The 21,567-nt window shown below is 38.9% G+C and overlaps 2 protein-coding genes across 3 annotated transcripts in view; one reads left to right on the top strand and one right to left on the bottom strand.

Moving 5' to 3' along the window:
- Positions 1-18,238, bottom strand: part of LOC122650115 (DNA damage-binding protein 1) — a 43,787-nt gene extending 25,549 nt beyond the window's left edge. The window contains exons 1-7 of one of the 2 annotated variants that reach the window (XM_043843429.1): positions 17,981-18,238; positions 13,676-13,724; positions 5,495-5,554; positions 5,275-5,366; positions 3,656-3,707; positions 3,360-3,422; positions 3,135-3,180 (exon numbers count right to left, since the gene is read on the bottom strand). In XM_043843429.1, the coding sequence (XP_043699364.1) occupies positions 3,135-3,180; positions 3,360-3,422; positions 3,656-3,707; positions 5,275-5,366; positions 5,495-5,554; positions 13,676-13,724; positions 17,981-18,084 (466 nt within the window). In that variant the 5' untranslated portion in view covers positions 18,085-18,238. Of the gene's footprint in view, positions 1-3,130; positions 3,181-3,359; positions 3,423-3,655; positions 3,708-5,274; positions 5,367-5,494; positions 5,555-13,675; positions 13,725-17,980 lie in introns of both variants that reach the window. The other variant, XM_043843428.1, reaches the window with a different exon arrangement.
- Positions 18,239-19,729: 1,491 nt separating this feature from the next.
- On the top strand, positions 19,730-20,552 carry LOC122649986 (photosystem I reaction center subunit psaK, chloroplastic-like). Its single transcript, XM_043843266.1, has 3 exons — positions 19,730-19,899; positions 20,043-20,126; positions 20,249-20,552. The coding sequence occupies exons 1-3, from the start codon at positions 19,798-19,800 to the stop codon at positions 20,477-20,479; spliced, it is 417 nt and encodes a 138-aa protein (XP_043699201.1). The 5' UTR covers positions 19,730-19,797; the 3' UTR covers positions 20,480-20,552.
- Positions 20,553-21,567: the final 1,015 nt, after the last annotated feature.

The following is a 21,567-nucleotide window of genomic DNA, read 5'->3' as shown; positions in this document are numbered from 1 at the left end:
CCTAAGAGGCCTCCCCACGATTTATGTTGATGAGTGAGAAATTGCTTTTGAGCAACTTAATGTCCTGGTGAGAGAGCCTTGCTTCAATTGATCCCTGCTGCTGCCATGGCCTTGCAACTGCAACAAACTCCTGTGAAGACATTCTTGAAGACCTGAACCAACTCTTAATCACCTTCAAGGACTGCTGCTGTTACACATCACCATTAGAAGAATGCTGCTTACCTGTGATCCCAGTTTCTGCCCTGATTCTGCTACAACTTTGAAGCTCAGATCTCTGCAACCCTCTGCCTGATTGGAGAGCTATCTGGAGCACAACCTACCCTTGCATAGACCTACCTTCGATCCAAGTTTGGAGCCATCTCTGCTGCTGGTTTGCTAGATACAGCTTTACTTTCTAATTCTGTAATCAGTCTTCACATCCTTACCTGACCATCAGAATTAATTCCAATTTGGAGGGCTAACCTACCCTGCCTAAACCTACACTCACCTAAGTTTCAGATCCATCACAAGGCTGAATATTGGAATCTGTTATCAGGCCTAGAACTGACCTACGGATGAGGGTTTGGTTGCTGCTTGGGTTATATTGTATTGTGGATTTTGGGGTTAGGTTACCTATAATCTAGCCGAACATTATTTGGTATCAGAGCTATGGAAAGGGAGAGTTCTAACAATCCCAACCATGCTCCGTTGAATGCTAATGAAGCTGCTACTTTAGCAGTTAGACAGTTGACTGAAGAATTTGCTTCTATGAAGAGAGAAATTCAAGACTTGAAGGAATCAACTAGACAAACCAATGGACAGCAAACTGTTGAGAGGTTTCCTCGTTATCCTCCTCATCCATCCGTCAACCAGCCATGTACAATGATGAAGCTGCTGCTGACTTTGGTGTACAACGGGAAGGCAGATCCCATTCTATTTTATGATTGGCTGTGTGCATTGGACGACTACTTTGACTAGTTCACCTTGTCCAAAGAGCCAAAGATGAAACTACAGTGGCTCGATCGAGTGCAGAGGCTGAATACAGAGCTATGGCACATATGACAACTGAAATGATGTGGCTGAAGTCTCTTATTCAGGAGTTGGGAATTTCAATTACTAAACCTATGGAGATGTAATGTGATAATCAAGTCGTGATTTATATTGCCAGTAATCCAATTTTTCATGAGAGGACTAAGCATATTGAGGTCGAATGTCATTTTGTACGGAATACTGTTATGCAAAAACTGATCTCTACTCCATTTGTCAACTCAAACGATCAACTTGGCGATATGTTCACTAGGGCGCTGTTTAGGCCTGCATTTCTTGGTGGTGGTTCAAAGCTGGGTATGGGAGATATATATACTCCAGCTTGAGTGGGAGTGTTAGAGGTTACTCACAATAGGGGGAGTATCCCTATCATGGTATGTGTCGAGTGTGTTGGTGTGTGTTATTTATAGATTTGTGTTTTAAGTTTATTTCTTTAGTTGTTTAGTTATTTACTTTCTTTGTAATTAGACTTGTACTTCAGTAGGTTTCCTACTAAGAGTCAATTAAACTAATGTTATAAATATTGGGATGGACCATGATAGGAATATTCTAAATCCTATCATGGTCTAGTGTTTTCCCTATGTTCTTCCATCGGATTCTCATCCAGTACAACACTGCAGGACATATATTCCAGATCAGTCTTCCGTTTCTGCTAAGACCAAAACTCCACCAGGATGTATTCAGATTAGGCATTTCTTTTGAACATGCCTAACATTTTTTAAATCTACACAGGACCTTCCCCAAGACAAACCGAAGTACAGGGCAGGATAAGAACAGAATTGGTGATTCCATCCCAACATCACTCAGACTACAAAGGCTAAGCCTGTTTGGATCTGCCACTCAGTGGATATAAAATGATCGACAGTTAAAATCTTATCTTAAACAATAGCTATCTCCATCCACCCACACCCAAAAAAAAAAAGATTATATATATATATATATATATATATATATATATATATAATTACTAGCAGTCGAGAAACAAGAATTTGCCTCACTAGGAAACTGTATCCATAATTGTCACCGTGTCTAGGCAAACCAAGGCATTGGAGGGGGCCTGGACACAATGCAACACCAACAAGGCAACCAAGGCGACCAAAATGCCCACCTAAGCGACCAAGGCAACACTAGCTGTCAAGGTGCCTGGATGCCAAGATGGTCACTTATGCGACGCCTTGACAACTATGATTTAATCTTCCAAATCTTCTCAATCCACTGAGGCTTCTGTATCTATTTACAAGAAGAGACATAGAGTGAACAGAAATATTTCTATCCTTGGTAGCAGACCATATCCTCCAATCAGGCCTAGAGGTGTCAACTGGCGTATTTAGATTAGAGAAATCCAATTTATCTTAACTACTTTCCTTATTCACCTCTTCTCCTACTTGTTTTAGATTTACATAAAAGGGCGTACCCAGTGCTGCAGAGGGTCATACTGTACGCAGCCTTACCCCTGCTTTCGCAGAGAGGCTGTTTCCAGACTCGAACCCATGACCACTTGGTCACAATGGAGCAACCTTACTGTTGCACCAAGGCCCGCCCTCTATGCTTTCGAGTTGCATACAAATCTCAAAACCCTAAACTAGTTTTCAAATTCTCCTATATAAAGAACGTACCCAATGCACGATGCTCCCGCCAAATAAATTCAAAACCATTAACTTAACCTAATCAAGCTTTAAACCTTTCCATCAACGCCTTTTTCTAGTAGTACATGTTCCAATCTTGAACAACCTTCCTCCTATACAATAGAATAGGCAATCTGGGAATAGAGGGATAGCAATGACCATCTTGCTTCTGACGCAGAACAAAAATCAGAATGAACAAAATAAGCAAGACTGTCATAAGTTCTACAGCTCATCGTAAGGGATGGTATAAAACTTAAGTTGAGCAACCACGAGCAGGAACTAGCTATGTCTGACATCTCTACAAGAAACAAAGAAAATCCAATATAAAAACTGTATGGAAACCATATAAAAATATCAAATGCCATGGCTTATGGAAGACTAAAAGAGCATGCCCATTATGCTTTTCTTCTCCTTCCTTTGAGTAAGTTAAGATTGTTAATAAATAGAATAGTAAAAAGAACAAAAGAGAAAGCAAATACCGAATATTAAATGCTTCCTTGAGCTGTCCTTTGTTATCAAAAGGTATAACCTGAAGAGAAAATTTTCACAGATCATTCCAACAAATTTTAAAGTATCAACTAGAAAAAAATCCATGGAACCCTTCCAACAGAGAACAGAGAAGGCAAGAAAAATTGAATCAGTTCTGCTAGAAAGTTACAAAGAGACGTCTCTTTTTCATTCATACTCACCGGAAAATGGGTTACATACCTTGAATAAACCATCATAAAGATGGAGACCGATTAATCTACAATCAGGGTCAATTATGCCAATCTATAAAGACAAGAGGAAATTTACTAATTAGAAATGACATCTCTACTTTCCCAAAAACACCTAATAAGCCTCAAACAAAGTTCATAAGGAAGTAATGGGTTCACAGGTCACAACTCTAGAGAAGCTCAAAGATTCCTTGCAATCACACTCATAAACTTCATAAGCTATCACAACAAAAATTTCACACATCAATAAAAAAGGAAACAAAGCAAACAATACTAGAAGTAATATACCTGGCCATTGTCTGTTGGGCGACCTATGCGATCTGAAACATCACCCATTGCTCTGGGAAATCATAGAAAAGCACGAGTTGAGTGAATATAAAGATGAGACACAACTTTCTTCAATAGATAAATATAAAGAGATTAAGTTTAGTCATTACATAGAGAAACAAAAAGACTGACAACGCAAAGGCATCATGTTTTCCGATTCCTAAATCCTCTTATAGTAGAGATTCTAGGACACCTTTCAAGAGAATTAGATGCCTCTTTTTTTTTAAACCCGAATATTATCTGGGACCCGGAGAAGCCCATAAACTTTATTAAAAATCAATAAGAAACAGAAGTAGAAAAGGGGGGACTTAACCCGCCTTACCCCAATCCAGAAAGACAGAAAACTCACTCACACAGAAGGTTTTCAGTAAATGTGATAGGTTAGATGCCCTCTCAAGCAGGTTGCCCTAAAGGTTTTGTGATCTCATTAGGCATTGTAAACCAAGGTTCAAGGTTTTGGTTTCAAGCCTGGTTTCAACCAGACTCGAAACTGAAATATTTCGCAGTTTCGTGAAATGTCGGTAGAAACCTGAAGGTTTCACTGCTGGCTTCAATTGATGGTTTCAAGGCCAAAATGGTCAAATTAGGTCCCAAAACTTCTAGGAAACCCTATTTTAGGCCCTACAAAATCAGTGGAACCCTTGGATTGTAAAAAAGCACACCCAAAAAGGTAGTTTGGCATTGGACCCAAGGAAACACTACTGTTGTACAATACTGTATACACAAAACCTAGTACTAGAATACACATTCATAAATCTATTAAAAAAACTAAAATATGCTTTCAGAATGAATAAAACATAAAATTAGAATCCATTTCATAATTATCAAATGTTATACATGGTTCATTAGTAGTTGTCAAGGCGTCGCCTAGGCAGCGTCCAGGCACTTTGGTCGACTTGGGCAGCGTCCAGGCACTTTGGTCGACTTGAACACCTACTTAGTGTCTCCTTGATTTTTTCCCTCTCCATCACCTTGGGTCGCCTAACCGTCGTGAAAACTATGTTCATTACAAGATATGGGAGTGAGTTGGCCAAAAATTCATAAAAAATGAGGTTTTCTAAGGAGTTTCCCTCTTTGGAGTCAAAACTAGCGAAATGATACCGAAACTCAAAACATGGTCGAATATTCATCAAATTTGCAAAATTTTGATCAAAACCATTCATTTTATACAAAGGGTTTGACCAAAACGATACCATAATCCGAAACATGATCGAAATTTGGGTAAAAATTTTGACAAGAATGTATATCGCAGTAGGTTTTGTTTCGAGACCTTGCGAAACCAAAACAAAACCCAAGATTTCGCCAAAATCTCGCAAAACCTCATAGCATGTTGTAGACTTGCATGAACACCTTGTCCTCTTGGAAGCATAGGTCAGCCAAAGACATGGCAAATGATCTAGCAGACATAAGGTTGTTAGACAAAGGATACATCATTGGCAGTCTATTTCCTTATAAAGTATCTCATCCATTGTTTGATTCGATTTTTCTTTTCTCATCCTTGTTTATCCTCTTGGTATAATTGTATAAAATATAAAAATAAAATAAAATTACTGAATCTAAATATTGTTTCAAAATAAAACCTTGTTATGAGCTCAGATGTGTCTGTATCCCATTGAAGAACGCAAAATTTGTATCTCTCTGTAGCTATAAATAGAAAATCCTGCGCTTCACCCTGTAGAGATACAAGATAGAAAAGAGTTAAGAAATAAGTCACCAAATAGAACATTCATTGAGAAAAGGAGGGAAAAAAAACAAAGAACACAACAACTGGTCAATCAACACTGACAAAATGAAACTTACATGAGGGCGAAAAAGCTCAAGTGTCGCAATTCTTCCATATATTGGCACATCCAACATTGGCTGCAATAGAGAACAAATTAGGTGGTATTTATTTTTTTTATTTTTTTATTCTTGAAATATGAAAAAATGCTTCCATCCACGAAAATAACATTCATCTTTGGTTTCTTCTCCTTCTTCTTCTTCTTCTTTTTGGGAAAACATATGAACAAGAACAATTCTTTCTGGAAACAGAAACAATTTTTTTGCCCAGTGTTTTAATTAGCACACATGGCCACTAAAACATAAATTGTACAAAAGGAGGATGTGTGTGTGCGTGTGAGGGAGAACCATGACTTTTGTCTCTCTTAAAGAGGTCATGATACCTCTCTGAAACCAGTGATGAGAGTCTCTGGGTTAAAAATGAATCAGAATCCAGCATATAATCTCTATCAGTGGATGGTTTTTTGGGTGGAGTTCTTATCAGAGGTATCTGTATTCATCTGGGTTTTTTGGGGAGCTCAATCTAGAGTTGTAGGGCTGGACCAATTTTACAGGGCGTACACACCTTATCTGGCAAAAGCTAGTGTCGCTCTTGAAGTAGCAAAGGCAGTTGCATGACCTCCAAGGTCATCAATTGGAAGAGTTTCATTACTGGCAAGAAACCATATACTCTTGCAGTTTTGCTCTCTTTTGCATACACTTGATTTGGGGAAAATAATCTCCAAAATCCAGAAATGACTACGGGGCCAACTAAGAAGATTTAAATCTCTTTCCCCATACTTCTAACTCTAGGATGGGGGAAAAATTGGATCATTTCCTTGCGAGCAAGGATAAAAGTAATGAATTTAGATACAAAGGCAAAAAAAAAGGTCTTGAGGAGAGACACAACCATGGATGTTGTGTAGGTATACTCCATTGCACAGAACCTCTTTCCTTATTTAGCATGCCTAGTTGATGCAGGAGAATCACAGACATGGGCTTATTTTACTGGCGTGTATGTTATAGTATCAGAAACTGATCTACAGGGAAAATCAATAAGACAGGGGGGGGGAGAGGGAGAAAGAGAAAGAGAAGAAAAGAAACAAGAAACAAGGGCGAAGGTGAGCGTGTGAGGGTCTAAACTGAACCCTTAATGTATCAATATTTATTAACAAATAACAATATGTTTTATGACAGAAATACCCTTGATTATTAAAATAATACTGCAAGCAAAGTACTCCTGCAGTGCCCATATGTCTTCATATCCCCATTATCAGAAGATACAGAATGTGGATTACAAACAAAATCTAGATTCCAGAGAGATCATACAAGCAAAGAATGACCCAATATTAGCAGTAGAGTCATCTTTTTTCTTCCTCTACTTTGTGATTAAGGGCTTGATTAACTACACTTCATTCATGTTTGCAGTCACCATTGAGATCTACAATGAATCTAAGGTGTGATTTTACATAACCAACCTACTGTTACCAATTATTACATATGCAAATCTTATTTTAGAAAAGAACATTGATGCCCTTCATGCAAACATCCTTTTTTTACTTCAAAAGCAGGCAGCTTGGTTATCACACCACAGTTGCATGGGAGACGGATCCTTAAATCCAAGTTCAGCTAGCAACTGCTTTACCCACATCAATTCGCAGGTTACATGTGTCATGGCTCGATACTCTGACTTTGCACTAGATCTAGCCACTACACTTTGTTTCTTGCTCTTCCACAACACAAGGTTCCCTCCAACAGAAGTGCAATATCCTATAGTAGATCCTCTATTAGTAGGAGACCCACACCAATCAGCATCTGAGAAACCCTCAATTCTTCCATGTCCATGATCAGAGCATAGTAGACTGCATCCTGCAGCCTTCTTGAGATACCTTCGAATGTGAATAACAGCATCCCAATGAGATATCTGAGACTCGAGGAGAGTACAAAAACTGACTCACAACACTGACCGGAAAGGCAATATCAAGTCGAGTCACAGTTAAGTAGTTTGATTTTCCAACCAATCTTCGATATTTCTCAGGATCATTTAAAGCATCGCCACTATCAGTTGTAAGCTTCATGTTAGGATCCATTAGACTATCCAGAGGTTTGGAGTTTGGACCCTAACATCCCCATCTCTATAAGTAAATCAAGAACATACTTACATTGTGAAAGTTAAATGCCTTTCTTTGAATGGTCCACCTCAGCACCCCAAAAAATGTTTAATCTTCCCAGATCTTTAGTTTGAAACTTATGTTGTAAGTGAGTTTTCAAACTCTTAATGCCTTCAGAGTCATCTCATGTGAACACAATATCATCTACATATACTACAAGAAATATTCTCCCTACGACCCTACATTGGATTGACGATAAATCATTGAATGATCACTATTACATCATGACAACCCAAACTCAAGTACAAACTTAGTGAATAGTCCGAGGGGACTGCTTCAGTCCATATAAAGATTTCTTGAGCTTGCACACCAAACCAGACTCCCCTTGAGCAACAAACCAAAGAGGTTGCTCCATATATACTTCCTCATGGAGATCACCATGAAGGAAAGCATTCTTAACATTTAGTTGATACAACGGCCAATGATGAGAAGTTGCAAGAGAAATCAGAACGCGAACAAATGCAATGTTGGCAACAGGGAAAAAGTATCTAAATAATCAACCCCATACACCTAAGCATACCCTTTTGCCACAAGTCTAGCCTTCAAACGAGCAAGATAACCATTAGGATTCACCTTAACAACATAAACCCAACGACAGCCAATAGTAGACTCACCCGCAGGAAAGGGCACAAGATCCCAAGTTTGATTTTCCTCCAAAGCCAACAATTCCTCCTCCATAGTTGTCATACAATGCTTCTACAACAGACTTAGGAATAGAAAGACAAGCAACAGTAGAAAAACATGAACAGAAAGAAGAAGATAAACCAGAGTAAGGCATAAAATTTAAAAGAAGATGTTGAGTACAACTCCGAACAACCGTACGCTAAACAATAGGAATATCAAGATCATATAATACAATACTTAGCTCAAGATCAGTAGAGAAAGATGATGAGATGGAGATCGTATAGATCGAGGGTGCAGGATCTACTCGAGGACGACGACTATAAACAAATGGCTAGTGGAGGACGCGGTCGTAGAGCAGAAGGAACCTGTGAAACATAATACTGAACAATGTAGGTGGAAGATCATAATCCAACTCAAACAACAAATGATTCATCCGGAGAGGACGCAGACTCAAAGAAGAAACATTTGTAGTGATAAAATACTTATTCAACTCAGGAGAGTAACAATGATATCCTTTTTTAGTACGAGAGTAACCAAGAAAAAGACATTTGAGAGCTTTGGGATAAAATTTCCATAACCCAAGACAGTGATTACGAATAAAGTAAACATGCCCAAAAACTAGTGGAGGTAGAACAAAGGTTCAAAGGGAAACAATACGGAATGAGGAATACCACCACGTAAAACAAAGGAAGGCATATGATTAATGAGATAGCATGCAGTCATAACAGCATCAGCCCAAAACGATTTAGCCACCTTCATTTTAAAAAAGAAGAGACCGAGTAAGTTCCATCAAATGTCTATTCTTCCGTTCTACGACAACGTTTTGTTGAGGGGTGTCTAGGCAAGAAGACTGATGAATCATACCATATTGGACCATAAAATGAAAATATAGGTCAGAAAAATATTCTTTAGCATTGCCACTACGTAGGATATGAATAGAAGTATTAAACTGAGTCTGAAATTCAACAAACAACAAATGCACAAAAGATTAAAAAAAAATAACTCAGAACGAATTTTCATTAAATAAAGTCAAATAACTCTGGAAAAGTCATCAACAAAAGTAACAAAATATTTAAATCACAACTAAGAAACAACTGGACAAGGACCCCACACGTCCGAATGAACTAAAGCAAAAGAATGCACAGACCGTTTATTGACTCTAGGGGAACAACTCACACGATAGAGCTTCCCAAACTGACATGACTCATACTTCAAACTAGAAAGAGGACTGTACAAAAGTAACAAAATATTTAAATCACAACTAAGAAACAACTGGACAAGGACCCCACACGTCCAAATGAACTAAAGCAAAAGAATGCACAGACCGTTTATTGAATCTAGGGGAATAACTCACACGATAGAGCTTCCCAAACTGACATGACTCATACTTCAAACTAGAAAGAGGACTGAAACGGTGATCAAGCCTTTTTAAGTTCTCCAATGACGGATAACCCAGACAGCCGACTGAAGGAGAGTCTTCAAGAAAATACAGTCCCCCCGATTAACGTCCTCTACCAATCATCTTCTTCGTCATAAGATCTTGAAAAACACACGAACCAGGGTAGAAGGTTATTGAACAATTGTATACTTTAGTAAGTTTGCTAACAGACAAGAGGTTAAAAGGAAAGTCTGGTAGGTAAAGTACAAAAGACAAAGACAAATAAGATTTTGAATGAACAGTGCCAATGCCATTGACCTTTGCTAACTAACTATCAGCCAAAGTAACATTGGAAGAAGAATTGTGGAAGGAGGCAAATGTATCTGAAACACCAGACATGTGATCTGATGCACCTGAATCGATGAATCTAGGACGAGAAGTAGGTGAGAGACATGCAGTGGCATTACCTATCTAGACAAAAGTAGCAATGGAGGGCTGAGAAGGCTAAGAAACCTGAAACTGATTATACCATGCATATTCCTCATCTATCATCATAACCATCTTACCCACAGACGGTTGAGATGATGTAGCAAACTCAGTAGTAGCTGCTGAATTGGCAAACTATTGCTGAGGTTGTTTGCCATGAAGTTTCCAACAAAAAAAATTGGATACGGCCTGGCAGACCACAATGACGACACGTTCGCAAAAAACCCAAAAACCGTCTGAAGGAGCCTGTGTACCAGAATTTTGTCCTCTGCCAAAGCCACGACCAGTCCCACGGCCACATGTGCCACCACGACCTCCACAATTATAGTTATGGGACACAAGAGCTGAACTATCAACGGTTGTAGTATCACAGGAACCCTCACGAGATAATGATAGAACACGGGAAAAGATATCTGTGAGACAGACTACCTTATAAGTTATAACCACCAAGAATCTGAGAACAAACAGAATTATATTCCTGTTCAAGACCACCCAAAAAACCCATAACTGCTAGTTGTTCCCTCTGACTTTGCATATGTTTCACATCAATACTGATAGGAAGTAAAGAATTCAACTCTTCATACATCTGTTTAAAATCAGCAAAGTATTGGGTCAAAGGACGACCCTTCCGATCAACACGAAAAAACTCCTGTGATAACTCATAAATACGGGAGAGATTATTCTGTCAAATACATAACATATTCAAGTACGCCCACAATTCCTTCACAGTATCAATGTGAGTGACAAGATCAACAATATGATTTTCCATAGAGTTCAACATCTGCCCCAAAATTCGTGCATCATGGTCTCCCATGATGTATCTGTTTCAGGCTTAGTCTCTGTCAAGTGATTTTGTTGGTCACGGCCGATCAAGAGTCAAGACCAATTGAACAATCTTCTTCCATTGCTGGAAATTATTAACACCTTCTAGTTTCTTCTCTGTAACCGATCAGAGGATGAAGACACAACCTCAGTCACCATATTCTGTGTCTGCCATCATCCTAACGTCACAGACAATTCAGCAACCAAAATCAGCAACTCCAAACAATCGATCAGTCCCCAAAAATATCACAAACCAGCAACTGTTCACAAATATCAGCAACCAAAAGACATGACAGCCCGCCAAAAAACTCAAACCAACTCCAAAATAAAATACAGATCAGCAAAACATGGTGTTTGTATAAGAAACCAGGGGGTGAACAACCCCTCTTGATGTAGTTGCAACTCACAACCTCTAGTTTGTGTCAGTCACAATCCAGCCAAAGAAAAGGAAGAGAGAAAGAAGTAGAACACGATCTTGATGGGATGTGCAGCAGTACTTAAGGATCACCTTTTCTTTTCCTACCTCTTATTTGGAAGAAAGCCCTTGACTCCATTTGGCCCCGTAGTAGGAGACCCCTATCCTTCTCGAGAGTGGCTTTGGTTGGATATGACGTTTTCAGGCAATTCTATCTGTGACACCGCCGGCAAGCTTGTGTTTGGGGCCGCTATCTCGCACATTTGGATGGAGCAGAATCTTTGATGATGGTCCTCCAACTCCCGTTCCATTGGCTTGATTTGGAAAGCCATCTTCTTCGATGTCAGCTCTGGGCTTCATATGCTTCCCCATTGTCCGCTTTTTGATTCCCCAAGGAACAGCAAGCATATTGTTGTATCCTGGGGTTTGGATGTATCTCTTCTCAGGCCTCCTGGCCCGCCTTCCTAGGGCTTGAGGCTTGTATAGCTCTTCCCCCCCCCCCTCCTTTTTTCTTTCTTGCCCTTTTGGGGTTTTGGTAATGAATTATTATTCACCAAAAATAATAATAATAATGGCGGAGAAGAGAGAAATGGAAGAGAGTGCTGCAATCCTGGGAGTCACATTCGCTAAGTTGTGACTCCCCCCAATCTATTCAATATATAGAATAACCAATTACATAACAGCTTCTATAGGGGCTGACCTAGTAAAATATGGGGCAAAAGAGGAAAAGAACCAAAGAGAAAAGGGAGGAGGAGGGGTCTTGTGAGTAGCACCTAGGGGTAATCACGGCTTCTCCCCCTAAGCCAGATAAATCCTAAGAAGGTCCAAAAACCTGAAATTTCATGTGGGGATCGCTAACTCAACGACCTACTGATTCCAACCAACAAGCACTCGATTCTGCAGTCTGAAAATTGATATAAAAAATTCCTGAAACAATACCTGCCAGAAGAGAGAGAAAAAGCCCTAGTTGAAGGTCGATATCTCTTAGCTGAAGGGGATTTAGGAGTTGAAACCCTAGGGTTTGGGTTGCCTAAGGAAGGGCAACTTAAGCCCAGAATCTCAGGTTCAATGATACTGGTATGAAGGATCCACAAGTGTATCGTTTCAGTCCCAACAGTAACGCCAACAGGGAGTAATTCAAACAGCAAGAGAATTCAATCAAATAAAAGGGAAAGGACAATGAAAGATGAACAGAAACAAGAAAGAGGAAGACAGTAGAAGAAATATAAGGATCAGACCTGAGAGAAGGATTCAGACTGTATCGAGGTAGGAAGATTGAGAGAGAAAGAACCAGTAAATAACCAGCAATCGGCAACAATGAAAATTCTTATTCATTCCAATATTCTGTTCATCCGATCGAAGAGATGCTATGATATATAACCGGGGAGAGGGAAAGAAATCCTTATCATATCCTGAAACTGAATTAAACTCAAACTCCTATCCTCCTAATAACAATAACTAACAAGCATAAAATAATAATAAAAAAATTACAAAATACTTCCATATACAAGTAATACCCTGGATATCCCTATGGAACCAAAAGCCAGGTTTGAACTCCGTTCTCCTTGGTCTGGCCTTCCAGACTGGGTCATGCTAGTCCAACCAAGCATATGCTACTGCATCATCATCACATCCATTTAATAACTCCTCAGAGTGCAACTCAAATTCTGGCCATGTTCTACATTAGCTACTCAGATAAATCTTGATTCCGAATACCTATATTTCCGTTTCATATCTGACTTAATTGGGACAATATTCATTTTTTATTTTTTTTTTGCGGGGTGAAGAGACAATATTCTTGTAAGTGTAAACATATGCTCCTATAGTTGAGATTTCCTCAACTCTTTCTCTTTTGGATTTTTGGTTCAAGGTTCAATTCAAGAAGTGGCTTTCTTTCTGGCTATAAGCTCCTATTGATCCATTACCAATCCAGATTATATCCTAGTCTGGTAATCACTGTTCTTTCACTTAATATTTCAAATTCACAAACCATATTTGAGAGAAAACTTTCATACAGTTCTGTTTCAAGGTTTGCTTTATCCCAAACCAACTATTTATTGCATTGATCGACTTATAATCAGTGTGGAATCAAAAGCAATATGTTTTTGGCGTCTGGAAGGGCCAGAAAAATGCAACATCACTTGTACATTGTAAAGAACTAAAAGATGACAGTGTACAGGATATACATGCTAACTCAAGAATTATGTTTGCTTGGCTAACTGCCACATACATTTGTAGCTTCTGTATGCCTTCCAGATTTGGGAGACACAAAGAATAGTAAAAAGAAAAGAAGGTGAAGAAAATAAACACATATAGCTATAACTTACCTGTAAACCCAGTGGAGTAAGCAAATGAATCTCAATACGCGTGCATTTCCTGATACCAGCATCATTGTCAATTAACTGAGTGAGTGAGTGAGTGAGAGAGAGAGAAGAAGACAGTAGCCAAAAGATTTGCACTTTTTAAAGAAATGGAACACAGCTACAAACGTAGGTAGAAAATTGTAAGAAGGGAATAAATAACAAAATAAATGAAAATTATAACCTATTCCCAAAAAAAAAAACTAAATTGAAGAAAGATAAAGGGAGAAAACAACAACAGTAAATAAATAATAAGAAAATCTCATCCTACAATGTTACTAAAGCAGCGAAGAGTGAATGGCAATTAATTATATGAAATGCAATTTTAATAAAGATAAGAGTAGAAAACATTAAATAGTGAAGATTCATAACCAACTTATACCCCAAAGTGATCAATTATGTCACCTTGGTCTTACCATCCACAAGGAAAAGATATTGAAGAGTATAAAGCCCATAGAATTAGCAAGGGTAGAAGAAAGTCGAGAGGTGTTTCTAAATTGCTGTGAGATCCAAAAATACCACTAAGACTAACATTGAAATTTATTTTACACCAAAAAAATAAAATTCCCAAGATGGCTATGAGACTACTCATGCTTTGTCAAGAAGAATGAGGGGCGATCAAGAAAGAACACATACAGAGAAATGTAAAAAAGATAGGCAATGCTGAGATGGATAAGAAACAAAACTACAAGGGATGCAGTTAGTGAGAGATGTATTAGCGAGAACTTAAGGTAGCATATATAGGTGACAAAATAATGGAATTTAAACTCATATGATTTGGAAATAGTTCAGACCCAGAAGATAAAAAAAGACACCAATGAGAAGAAGTTACACAAAGCAGTGCACATTGGGTCAAGAAACACTAGGGGAACTCTAATTTAATAGGAAGCATGGCCCTAATGAAATTGATCAAACATTAATAGACGATAAGAGTTCATAAGACCAGAGAAATTTGCATGATTTGGTGATTTACATCAACAATAACAGGGTACATTTTTTTTTGGGAAGGGCGTAGTTCGAGGTTGAGAACTTGTAATTTCAAAGATGTGCCCTGTTTAGACCCTAAATAGAATGAAATGGCAAAAGATTCATATAGCTGACCACAATAGTGGGGATAAGCTTTGTAGTTGTGGAGGGAAGTCTCAACTATCCCAGCTATGTTTATTGTTGCTTATCAGATACGAAAAAATAAAATTTAGCCTCCCCACTGCCAACAATAAGAGCATGTATATTTGTATTAGCTAGAAGAAGCATCAAAGTATACACAATGAAGATCTACAACTGAAAAGCACGGGGGTAATGTAAACATATCATCTCAAAGCTCTAGCTAGGACCAACTGACGCAGGAGAGGAATAAGATCCTGTGTAACACTGCAGGTTACAGGTGTAAGTTGTAATCCTATAAAGGAATAGGGATGATCATTTGCTTCCAAAAAGGTGAAATTTGAAATAATATTATAGAATTAGGTTTTTGACCACACAGCCAATGAGAGAATATTAAAGAAATAATTGTACAAGGAATTCACCAAAATGCTTAAAGGTACAGGAGACAGCATGAAATAACATCTAGTGTCGGAGAAGAGCTGGACTGCATCCAATAACCCAAGATCCCCATAAGAAACCAATAAGTTTCCATGACTAAAACCCTAAATTTCAATGGTTCCCATATTTATAAATTTCCAACTACTCCTACTTCTACAATGACACCAAAGTCTAGTTATATTAGGTACTTGACCAATACACCAAAAGTTGAAGGGGATGGAACGCGTTAAATCAAGCCCTTTAACCTATCCCATACTAGGCTAGCCCAATAGAGCGCCCATACACTAGAGTGGACCCCATTAGGCACATAACAGACCACCACGCTTCCGTAACCGTCGTCCTCGGCGGCTCTCACTCTAGGTAGCTTTTACTCTGGCGGTAGGTAGCTCTATCCAAGCGGCTCCACTCTACTCCAGGGTTTTTGTCTGGCGGCAGATAGCCCTTTCTTGACAGCTTTCACTCTACTCCAGGTAGCCATCTCCTAGGTAGCCCTTTCTGTGACTCAAACACGTGATGTGGTGTCTGGCTCTGATACTAAATGTTAGGTACTTGACCGATACGCCAAAAGCTCCGAAGCTGATGGAATGCGTTAAATCAAGCCCTTTAACCTATCCCATACTAGGTTGACCAAATCTAGCGCCCATACACTAGAGTGGACCCCATTAGGCACATAAAAAGTTACTTAAATCCTAATTAAACTAAGTCTCTAAAACAGTACCAATTTAACAATTCAGTTTGTACTTAACCCATTTTCCATGTAATTACAATAATTGACTTCAGAAATAGACTAGTATAAAATTCCTACCTAAAATTAAAAAAAACTATCATATGTTAACACCCTTCCAATAATTAATAATAATTTTTCTGGAATCTCAATATCATAGTCACATTGGAAAGGTATAAGCTTTCAAAAAGCACCAAAATCTTCTAAAGTGGACTAGTTTTGACCAAGCTCTAAAGAAAATTGGTGGTAATAAACCATAGAGTAATTTAATTTTAAAACAGAGAATCGGCCATTTATTTACATTTAAGAACAAGTGAACAACCTCCCTTGAGTTGAATATGGGTTTTCCAAAAAAAAAAAGAAACAACGCTTTTTTCTAGCTTGGATGCCATCTTTCTCTCAAAGGCTAAACCAGCAACACTAAATCAAGCACCGGGCAGACAAACATATCCACAACAACAACAAAGTGATCTAAAGATTGAAAACTCAAAGTGAGCAGGACAAACTGGATTACCCCACCTCAACTGTATTATGACCATAGTGGGGTTAAATTCATCCTTTGATGCCAAGCCAGAAATTTCAAGGTTCAAGAAGGAAAGGAAACAAGCCCTAAGGCTTCTTTGAAAGCTTCACTGATTACTAGGAACTGTTTTCTATCAACCTGATATTAGATGTTAGAAGATCGCTACATAGAAAATCAAAGTAATAGAAATCTAAATTGTACTTTTTACATTCTACCTCTGAGTCTTTATCCATAATGATGTTGATGTCAACCATGAGACTCTTCAGAATCATAAGAGACCTAGTGCTATCACCCATCATGCAACACTGAATGAAAAGGGGGAGTTCCATGGGTTTTCCTCTATGAGCAGCTGTCATAATAAATGATATACCAACATGGTAGCAAAAAGGACAAGGAAATGCAGGTATATGCCATGATGTTCAATCAAAGCAATGAAGTTTCTCATCTCCAACAGCTAGAGAAGCAATACCAATGAATGGTAGGTCCATTCAGAATTTTAAGGAATTCCTTTTCCTTTTCCTTTCCATGTAGACAATGAAGAGTGAGAATGTATCATTTGGCACTTATTTGATTCTAACAGTGTTGTGCCCCAGAGGAACATTTTGTAACAGTGGCAACAGTACATGATTGTGGACCCAAACATGGATCAGCAAAAGTAATCATTGAGCACTCTGGAATTAAAAATCAACAATGCTCTACTCTTCTGTCCTGAGTGTATTTCCCAGAACACAGTTCTCTGGCCCACAGTGACATTAACTACGGTATGCATGGCATGTGATAAATATTGATTAAATGGATTAAATGGTCCATCGAGTAACCTAATATCGCACTAACAAGCTGTTTTCATGCAGCTCAGCAATCACTTCGAGGCTGTTTTCAATAGCTAGGCTTGTAAGATTGTTAATATTTCTCCATAAGTTGCACAGGTCTCACGACAGAAGTATTAGTTTGTCTTCCTCAAAGCAAAAAGAACTCAATTTGTGACAGTGAAAAACAACAAGTCTTCCTAGTGCTGCCCACTGGTATGCCACTCTCCTTCCCAGTATTATTTTCTAATTATTAGCATGTGTCCAAGAGAGATAAATATGAAAGAAAAAACCCATTAGAAATCAAAACAGGTCAATAACACAAACGCAGATATCAATCTATAGCAATAGATAAATAAAAAAAGAACTTTATCAAACCCCTCCCCCACCCCCCCAAAAAAAAGGTAACTTTTGACGTCAATGTTAAAAGTGGAAATCACAAAACACATTCCCAGATTGTAAACCCTAAAAAAAAAGATACTGATAACCACAGAAACAAACTGTTCATGTCCCTGTGTCACAAATTTCAGAATCGTTTCTAAGTCAATAACCAATCAAAATAAATGCAGACACAGTGAGCCCAAAACAAGAAAACTTCATTGAGATTGAAAACTCATATGCAAGAAGACCCATAGAACTTTCATAAAGGGAAAACCAAGAGAACGAGTGATGCTTACGCTATAATGAGATTGAGCTCCTGCGGGCTTGTGAAATTCCCCACACACGAATGGGTTACATTGGTGGGCTTGTGAGCCGTGACAACGTAATTCCAGATACTCATATCTCCCGCCCGAAGATTTCTTCTTCAAAAATCGAGCTTCGAAGTTCAAACCCTTTGTCTTCTTCTTCTGTCTCTCTGGTTCAAGTTTTCGGTCGCTCGTTTATTCAGTTTCTAGCTAGCTCTTGCCCTGATGCGGTGAAGCCGCTAGAGCTACCACACCGTAAGAACTCCAAACATATAAAATAAAAGTGAGAGCATACCCTAAGGACCGTCTAGCTTTCTCCGGTCTGGGTTTCAACTGGGCCGATTCTGGCCCAAATTCATGTGCATCTGGTTCCACGCTAAACCTAATTCAAATTCTACTATGGATTGGTGAGATACTGGTGAGATACTTGAGAAAAAAAAGTACTCTGTCGACTTGTTTTGAGGAGGAGAGAGATAGACACATGGGAGTGTGGTACTCCCAAACAGAAAACTACTTCCCAAAATGTAATTGTAGAAGAATGGCAAAGTAGCCTATAGAAGAAGATTGATGCACCCACCCAATACTCGCCTATGTGGCTCATGTTCATATAAATGAGGAACGACTATTGAGAGATAAAAGAGGATCCCTCACATGGATATTGCTAGCGGTCATTGGTGATACCAATACATATTAGCCATATTGGGCTGATACAGGATCAAAACATCATTTTTCAACCAAAAAATGGATGTTAGTATTGTATCTTAGGGTTCATGGCTTATTTCGACAAGACATGCAAACCAACTAAGCAACTCAATTATCCACAATGATGATTAATTAGACCTCTAAAAAACAATAATAATAATAAGGTTGGTTAAGCAAACAAGGAGAGAGAAGGGGGGCAAGAGGGGAAGTAAAACACATCATAGTTGGAAAAATGGATTTGATTGGGCTGAGTGACCCGAGTCGAGTCAAAGTTTTGGAACCTATTCAAGAGTCGTGTAGACTAGGATAGGGTAAAAAATGACAAGACTCGATCATAAATCGACCAAGTCAAATAAGACTTAGTATTTTTACCCGAATCATGACAGACTTGGCAAGTTCAATCATATTTTAAAAAGACTTACGAGCTAGCCCTACGGCTTCTATGGTTCTCATAGGATCTAGTGCGCATGTGGAGGAGCGTATGTGCGCCCAGGGGGCTAGTCGAGCTGAAGGTCTCGACACCCTTATTAGCAAAAAAAATGTCTTATATTCTATCTATGACATAAGCAACCTAGGTTCATTAGTCAGGTCTCTTTTTTTTTGGGGGGGGGGGATTTTATCACTTGTGATTCCCCTGTCCGGTACGGTTCCCGAGTGCCTTTAATAAAAGGGAGGTGGACCCCACCCAGGCAGTGTGTTCGGTCAAGGGGTGGAATGGTCATTTCAGTCCCCCCTATGAGAGGAACCACACAACCGTACCGGTCAGCAAACCTCAGGGGATAAAGGTCTGCGGGGGATAAATAGGTCCATTCCTAATCTCACCGGGGTGCCTACTCTCTATAGTTTCAACCTTTCATATCTTGGGCTTCTGATACTGAAAAAATCTTAGAAGCCCAAGATCTTATCCAATTGTGAATAGCCACTCAAACTCTGCCACCTCAGACCCATGTATCTAAATCCATCCAATCTTTGCATTTTGGAGCCACAAAGTCTCATGTGGTTGTGATGTAATGCCACCCTTTCCAGGGTTTTAAGTCTTTTGGAACCTCAAAAATCAAAGAGAAACAGAAGTGAGAAACTTAAACTTCTTTGATTAGTCATTAGCAATGGCAGCTAAACTTGCTTCCCCATCTGCTGTTATTACTTCTCTCCCCCAATTCAATGGGCTAAGTAGATCCAAGATTTCAAGTGGCCATGTGAAAAGCTTGGTGAGTTTCAATCTTCTTAACCTGCTCTGCTCTTGTATTAAATTTCCATTTTTCATAAGATTTAGCTAATTAATCCTATAACAACAACAAAATTCTTTCTTCAAAGAATGTTTCAGTAACAGTATAAATTTCTCATTGTGAAGGTGACAGTTCAACCCAGTAGAAACAAGGGCAAAGGTGCTTTGGGTGCTCGTTGCGACGGCTTCATCGGATCACCTACAAATTTGGTGTCTACTAAATCTCTGATCTACATAGTCCATATAACATTTAAGGTTTTAACAAAGTTAATAGGAATTAATTCCCTTAATTTGAAAAAAAAAATAAAAATGTTTCCACTTGTTTTGGGCAGATAATGGTGACTACAACAAGCTTAATGTTATTTGCTGGAAGGTTTGGGTTGGCTCCATCAGCAAACAGGAGGGCCACTGCAGGATTAAAGCTTGAGACAACTGATTCTGGCCTACAAACAGGAGACCCAGCTGGTTTTACTCTTGCAGATACTTTGGCATGTGGAACTGTAGGACATATCATTGGTGTTGGTGTTGTCCTAGGTCTTAAGAATATTGGTTCCATCCCTTGATATGTACATTGTCTTATTCCTTATTGTATCTTCCCCAAGTTAAGAGGATCAAAACTATTCAATCATTTAAGATATTTAACAGCTCCAACCAACCCTACCCCCCTCAAAAAAACAAGGCCAAGAGACCATAAATGGCAGAGCAGGTGTTGACTGGGTGCAAAGTTGCCCTCAATCAAAATCCTTAACAGTTGTACCATAAATTAAGAACATGGAACAAGAAGAAAGAAAGAGTTTTGAATCTCATCCTAGATAATGATTCCTTATATTTAATGAACTCTAACTATACAATCAGCTTATACTGGTAGAGAGTTTTGAGTTCTGAATTGTTTTGAAGATGACAGCTATAATGTAAATTTGGATCAACTTGAATAGAGCTGATTGGATTAGGCTGAGTTGTTGTAAATTGATTCAATGTATTTAAAATCATCTGCAGTGCGGGCATCTTGCTGTGCATTGCATGCTGGCCTAAGAGCTTGACACATGGAAGAAGCTTCATCCAATGGTGCGAGCTTGATGCAAGGCAGTTTATTTTTTCTTCTCAAACTTGGAACCGTTGGATGTTGCAACTTACACATGTCAAGCTCTCAGACCCGCACTGCTAAGGATTTTTATCCTTGAAGGATGCTTATGTTAAGAGATTGTGAATTGACACTTTTAAGTAAGGAGAGAGTTTTTCTCCACCTAGCTGGAACATTCACCGCACTATCCTAGGGTTCACAAACCCTTGTAGGGGTTTAGTATTTTCTCAAAACACCCTTGCAATGCCCTCTCCCATCCATCCCATTACCCACGGTGAATGTATTCACTTCACTCTCGAGACTTGTTGGGTGTCAATCGGTCGAGCTTGGTAATGCTTAGTTGGGCCTAGCCGGGCCTCACGCTGCTTAAAGCATGCACCGTGATTGCCCATTTAAGTATTCAGGCCGGGCCTGATCGGGTTTGGTCAGACTAGGTCAAGCTTCGGGCTAGTGTAATCGGGCCTTAATCAGGTTGTTGGCATGTTTAACTTTGAAATCTAAACGAGCCTTAATTGGGCTATGGGCATGTTTAACTCAAACTGAGACTTGGAATCTATGTCTATTATCAAT

The sequence above is a fragment of the Telopea speciosissima genome, chromosome 2, assembly GCF_018873765.1.
Source record: "Telopea speciosissima isolate NSW1024214 ecotype Mountain lineage chromosome 2, Tspe_v1, whole genome shotgun sequence".
Taxonomy (NCBI): domain Eukaryota; kingdom Viridiplantae; phylum Streptophyta; class Magnoliopsida; order Proteales; family Proteaceae; genus Telopea; species Telopea speciosissima.
Note: the sequence above shows the minus strand (reverse complement) of the source record. Positions and strands in the feature narration are given on the sequence as shown.

Bases quoted from the DNA above. Each gene is read 5' to 3' on its own strand.
- LOC122649986 (XM_043843266.1), top strand. From the start codon at position 19,798: ATGGCAGCTAAACTTGCTTCCCCATCTGCTGTTATTACTTCTCTCCCC. The intron at 19,900-20,042 runs GTGAGTTTCAAT...CTCATTGTGAAG, and splicing joins GTGGCCATGTGAAAAGCTTG to GTGACAGTTCAACCCAGTAG. The intron at 20,127-20,248 runs GTGTCTACTAAA...TGTTTTGGGCAG, and splicing joins TCGGATCACCTACAAATTTG to ATAATGGTGACTACAACAAG.